This window comes from Arvicola amphibius, unplaced genomic scaffold (genome assembly GCF_903992535.2).
Source record: "Arvicola amphibius unplaced genomic scaffold, mArvAmp1.2, whole genome shotgun sequence".
NCBI lineage: Eukaryota > Metazoa > Chordata > Mammalia > Rodentia > Cricetidae > Arvicola > Arvicola amphibius.
In genome coordinates, this window is record NW_024582289.1 from 12,256 (window position 1) to 18,617 (window position 6,362).

The window sequence follows — 6,362 nt, forward strand, 5'->3', positions numbered from 1 at the left end:
CCCACTGTGCAGCCGTGTCTCCCAGGATGCAAAGCTCCCACTGTGCAGCCGTGTCTCCCAGGATGCAAAGCTCGCACTGTGCAGCCGTGTCTCCCAGGATGCAAAGCTCGCACTGTGCAGCCGTGTCTCCCAGAATGCAAAGCTCCCACTGTGCAGCCGTGTCTCCCAGAATGCAAAGCTCGCACTGTGCAGCCGTGTCTCCCAGAATGCAAAGCTCGCACTGTGCAGCCGTGTCTCCCAGGATGCAAAGCTCCCACTGTGCAGCCTTGTCTCCCAGGATGCAATGCTCCCACTGTGCAGCTGTGTCTCCCAGGATGCAAAGTTCGCACTGTGCAGCCGTGTCTCCCAGGATGCAAAGCTCGCACTGTGCAGCCGTGTCTCCCAGGATGCAAAGCTCGCACTGTGCAGCCGTGTCTCCCAGGATGCAATGCTCCCACTGTGCAGCTGTGTCTCCCAGGATGCAAAGTTCGCACTGTGCAGCCGTGTCTCCCAGGATGCAAAGCTCGCACTGTGCAGCTGTGTCTCCCAGGATGCAAAGTTCGCACTGTGCAGCCGTGTCTCCCAGAATGCAAAGCTCGCACTGTGCAGCCGTGTCTCCCAGAATGCAAAGCTCGCACTGTGCAGCCGTGTCTCCCAGAATGCAAAGCTCCCACTGTGCAGCCGTGTCTCCCAGGATGCAAAGCTCGCACTGTGCAGCCGTGTCTCCCAGGATGCAAAGTTCGCACTGTGCAGCCGTGTCTCCCAGGATGCAAAGCTCGCACTGTGCAGCCGTGTCTCCCAGAATGCAAAGCTCGCACTGTGCAGCCGTGTCTCCCAGAATGCAAAGCTCCCACTGTGCAGCCGTGTCTCCCAGAATGCAAAGCTCGCACTGTGCAGCCGTGTCTCCCAGAATGCAAAGCTCGCACTGTGCAGCCGTGTCTCCCAGGATGCAAAGCTCCCACTGTGCAGCCGTGTCTCCCAGGATGCAAAGCTCCCACTGTGCAGCCGTGTCTCCCAGGATGCAAAGCTCGCACTGTGCAGCCGTGTCTCCCAGAATGCAAAGCTCGCACTGTGCAGCCGTGTCTCCCAGGATGCAAAGCTCGCACTGTGCAGCCGTGTCTCCCAGGATGCAAAGTTCGCACTGTGCAGCCGTGTCTCCCAGGATGCAAAGCTCGCACTGTGCAGCCGTGTCTCCCAGGATGCAAAGCTCGCACTGTGCAGCCGTGTCTCCCAGAATGCAATGCTCCCACTGTGCAGCTGTGTCTCCCAGGATGCAAAGTTCGCACTGTGCAGCCGTGTCTCCCAGGATGCAAAGCTCGCACTGTGCAGCCGTGTCTCCCAGGATGCAAAGTTCGCACTGTGCAGCCGTGTCTCCCAGAATGCAAAGCTCGCACTGTGCAGCCGTGTCTCCCAGAATGCAAAGCTCGCACTGTGCAGCCGTGTCTCCCAGAATGCAAAGCTCCCACTGTGCAGCCGTGTCTCCCAGGATGCAAAGCTCGCACTGTGCAGCTGTGTCTCCCAGGATGCAAAGTTCGCACTGTGCAGCCGTGTCTCCCAGGATGCAAAGCTCGCACTGTGCAGCCGTGTCTCCCAGGATGCAAAGCTCCCACTGTGCAGGTGTGTCTCCCAGGATGCAAAGTTCGCACTGTGCAGCCGTGTCTCCCAGGATGCAAAGCTCGCACTGTGCAGCCGTGTCTCCCAGGATGCAAAGCTCGCACTGTGCAGCTGTGTCTCCCAGGATGCAACGCTCCCATTGTGCAGCTGTGTCTCCCAGGATGCAACGCTCCCACTGTGCAGCTGTGTCTCCCAGGATGCAAAGTTCGCACTGTGTAGCTGTGTCTCCCAGGATGCAAAGCTCGCACTGTGCAGCTGTGTCTCCCAGGACACAGGCCCTGCCACCACCGGAGCGGAAGGAAAAGGGAGGGAAAAAGGGACAGTTAAGCAGAATCCTTCACATGGGCTTTCCACCCATGAACAGGTGCCACAGGATGTTTGGGGCTGATACTACTCTCTAAGAAGACATCTGTTTCAGGGTTTAATGTCCTTGGTAAGGAGGGAAGTGCTGTCATCCATGAGAAATGCTTCTCTAGTGGCATAGAGTGGCATAGAAAGTCAAATGGATGTTGACCTTTTCTTTTTATTGAGGCAGAACCCTTAAAAAAAACCATCACTTGTCCTTTTAAGCTCGGCGCCTGGGAGGTGGGGCCCACGCGGAGTCAACATGAGGATCGAGAAATGTTATTTCTGTTCCGGGTCGATCTACCCTGGCCACGGCATGATGTTTGTCCGCAACGACTGCAAGGTGTTCCGATTTTGCAAATCCAAGTGTCATAGAAACTTCAAGAAGAAGCGGAATCCACGCAAGGTCAGGTGGACTAAAGCCTTCCGGAAGACAGCTGGCAAGGAGCTCATGGTGGACAACTCATTTGAATTTGAAAAACGTAGAAACGAACCTGTGAAATACCAGCGAGAGCTATGGAATAAAACTATTGATGCCATGAAGAGGGTTGAAGAGATCAAACAGAAACGGCAGGCTACGTTTATAATGAACAGGCTGAAGAAAAACAAAGAGCTACAGAAGGTTCAGGATATCAAAGAAGTCAAACAGAACATCCATCTTATCCGGGCTCCTCTTGCAGGCAAAGGAAAGCAGCTGGAGGAGAAAATGGTCCAGCAGCTACAGGAGGATGTGGACATGGAGAACGCTGCCTAGCGGTGCCGCCTGCAGCCAGCCCCGTGCACACTGGAAGCCAGTGGAGACTGCGTCCCTAAGTTATTGATGGTTACATGATGTCCCCCAGGCAAAGGTGACTCACGTGCTTCTCTCCAGTGCAGCCTGTAAAAGCATCTGTCGCGGGTGTTAGGTCTCAACTCAGTTCTCTGCTTCACTGTGTTATGCTCACAGAAACACCAAAGTTTGTGTGTAGATGAAGGTGTGAACCCTGGGCATAACATGGAGTCGTTGCTTAATGGCACCAGGCAACATTTCTGCACAGACTATCATGCTAGTGTGAAATTTGTAATAAAGTAATATTTTCCTTGCACTAGGATAGTCTGTTTATTAGGGTTATTGATGCAGAGGTCACAGCAAGGAACTAACCGTTCTCATGACAACCCCAGTGTCTTGTTTTGCTTTAGTCTGTTTAGTAGCTCCTTAGAGTTGCTTAATGGCCTCATACAGGGCCACGGTGCTGCTGAGCTGTGCTGGGCTGTCTGCTTCGCTGCTTCAGCTGTTCAGTGGGCAGCTTGTGGGGGTGGGGGTGGGGCGGGGTTTAATAAACTTCCTGAATGGTACCTTGTTACTGCTTTGGAGAATGTTCAATTCCAAGTTGGGACTTCTGATCTCTCCACCCCCAATTCTCTCTTGCCCAGCAATGGTCTAGAAGCAGAAGGATTTTGGTGCCTTTTAAAATTTATTTTGTGTTTTCTTTCTTTCTTTCTTTCTTTCTTTTTTTTTTTTTTTTTTTTTTTGAGGCAGGGTCTCTCTTTTGTGTAGCTTTAGCTGTCCTGGAACTCAGGGAGATCTACCTGCCTGTGTCTCCTGTATACTGGTATTAAAGGTGTGCACCATCATACCAAGCATTTTTGATTTTCTTTAAAAAAAAAACCAGCCAAACAAAAACTCTTTGTTTTTAGAAAACAGAATGGAAAGAATGTTGCCTATTAATTTGTACATAAATAAAACCATTCCTAAAGAAAAAAAACCATCACTTGCTTCTCGGCATGACATCACCCAGTATTCTTCCGCCTAAGTCAGCCATCTGGAGATGAACTGTGGGGTCTCAGAGATGATGCACCCCTAGCCACTCAGAGAAAGGGCCGTCTACATACACACTGGCTGATCTTTTCACTTCAATGGAAACCTGGCCAAGGCCTCTGTGAAGATGGTTGCTGTTTGGGGTCCAGTCTGACAGCAGTGGGATCCTCTCCAGTCACTGTCTAGGGCCTAACCATACTGGGTTGGTTTGTTTCTTTGAGGGATTGATTGACTGACTGACTGATTGATTGATTGATTTTTGCAGCCCAGGCTAGTCTTAAATTTACAACTCTTTTTCCTCCCCCTCTTGAGTACTGTGCACTATGATGCCAGGCTCAGTGTTTATTTAAATGTACAGTTCTCCACTTAAACTCTCTTGAGTTGTGTAGATCACTGACAAACCTTTTCTTAAATTTTATTTCTCAGGGCCAAGCTCTCATGGTTTGGTCATCTTGTTAACTTCACTTTTGAGGTCAGCCACCAAAGTATCAGGTGGCTCCCTTAATAGAGTAGATTCAAATGAAGCTCCCACAGGGCTAACACAGTGCAGAGAGACACGGAAAGCACACCACAAGTCACGGTTAACAATAAAAGTTCCACTGGAGGAAGCAAGAACGCTCTGTTCTAATGACTTTGTTCATGAATCGAATGAGCCTTTCTATGGGGAGGTAACACGGTGACACTATAGCTCATGATGGCACTGGCGCCAGAAGTGACATTTCATTCTGGTTCTCCCTTCCCCAAGCTCTGTGATATTTGAGAAATTGCTTAGTCTCTCCTTTGCCTTCTGAAAAATAACAAATACAACAATTAGGACAAAATTACAAATGACAATAGCAAAATTTGCATACTGTGCACTAACATGCCAGTGGCTATTATCCTATGCAGTTTAAACACCTATGCTGCAATTCAGTTAGTGCAAGAGAAATGAGTCACAGAGATGTTAAGTAATTGACCAAGGATTGCTCCATCAGTAATAGGCAAAGCTTTAGACTTGGACCTCATTGGTTCCAGAGATGATGCTCTGAGTGTGTAATTACGCTGCTGGAGGACAAGACACAAAGGGGCACAGAAATGACATGAGATGAGACCTGGGTGTGCAAAACACACACATGTGTATATTAAGTGTGAGTGTTTATGTGTGCGCACGCATGTGTGCTTCACCTGCTTAAGGGGATTTTTCATTCTCTGTGTGTTTCTTTTCCTTTCAACTCCTGTATGGGGCCAGACAGTAAATTAGGATTTCGTCAGTGTAACCACATACCCAGCAAGAAGCAACTTAAGATTTAAAAAAAGGTCTCTTCCGGGTCCTGGTTTGAGAGGATCTAGTCTGTGATGGTGGGGAAGGTGTGGCAGAGTTTGTAGAGGCAGGAGGGGGCTGGAGAACAGGAAGCATGACTGGACTATCATCCCTAAGACTCAGTGGAGGTCAAGTGTTCAAACACCCGAGGCGGTAAAGACATTTCTCACTCAAACTGTACCTGTGGGGATAAAATAATATAACAATGCAGCCATTCTTGGGGGTAAATAAGACAGTGCATGTTTATGGCTAAATACAAAACCTCCCAAAAAACCACACTGACTTAGAATTTCCAAACAGTTTATCAGGAGATGGAGAGACAGATCTGTGATTCAGAGAACTCGTTATTCATGCAAAGATCCAGGTTTGGCTCCCAGCACATGCATGAGGAAGCTCCCAAAATCCTGTAATTCAAGTTCAGAGTTATGATGCCTTCTTCTGGCCTCCTTGGGCATCTATGTGCATCTGGTGCGCATAGATATACTCAGGCACATGCACATGTGCACACACATGCAAACACACACACACACACACACACACACACATACACAAACAGACTCCAGTCAGGGAAACAGATCATCAGTGCCTTGCTCAGCCATCATCAGAGGGGCTTCCTTCTGTAGCAGATAAGAACAAGTACAGAGAATCACAGTCAGACATGCAGACACTAGAGACCTTGGAATACTCAGCCCTAAACAAGGGGTGCTCATCAAATCTCTCCCTTTAGGGCTCAGGGAACCCAGATGAAGAGGAGGAGGAAAGAGTGTAAGAGTCAGAGGGATTGCAGGACACCAAGAAAACAAGTCCCTGTAAATCGAGAAGATAAACACATCATGCATGAATTCAGGGGACTGAGGCAGCATGCACAGGGCTTGCGTGAGTCCACACCAGGTGGATTCCTAGAGCTGAAATGGAGAAGTGGACACATGTTCCCATCTCTAACCTAGAAGCTACCTCCAAATGATAACCACTTACAAATGAAAATTTAGTTTTCTCCAAGTGTATCTCACTGGGGAAACAAACTACTCTCCCATTCGGCTGCATGCCCAGCAGTAGACGACAACAGAAAATGCATTCAGCATCTTTAAAGAGTTTTTGTCTTATAATATCACAGCAGAACTTCTTCTCTTTTTAAAAGTTACACGGAGGAGGGAGGGGGAGGGGGAAGGGGGGAAGAAGAAGAAGACGAAGAAGAAGAAGAAGAAGAAGAAGAAGACGAAGCAGGAGAAGAAGAATAAGCTCATCTCCTCTCCTCTTTCTTATTTTCTCTTCTTATTATTCTTCTCTTCTTCTCTTTTCTTCTTCTTCTTCCTCTTCTTCTCTCTT

General features: G+C 48.9%; 1 protein-coding gene across 1 annotated transcript; it reads left to right on the forward strand.

The window, feature by feature from the left end:
- Positions 1 to 2,200: 2,200 nt before the first annotated feature.
- Positions 2,201 to 2,757, forward strand: LOC119805761 (probable ribosome biogenesis protein RLP24). Its single transcript, XM_038317598.1, has one exon. The coding sequence runs from the start codon at positions 2,201 to 2,203 to the stop codon at positions 2,690 to 2,692; it is 492 nt and encodes a 163-aa protein (XP_038173526.1). The 3' UTR covers positions 2,693 to 2,757.
- Positions 2,758 to 6,362: the final 3,605 nt, after the last annotated feature.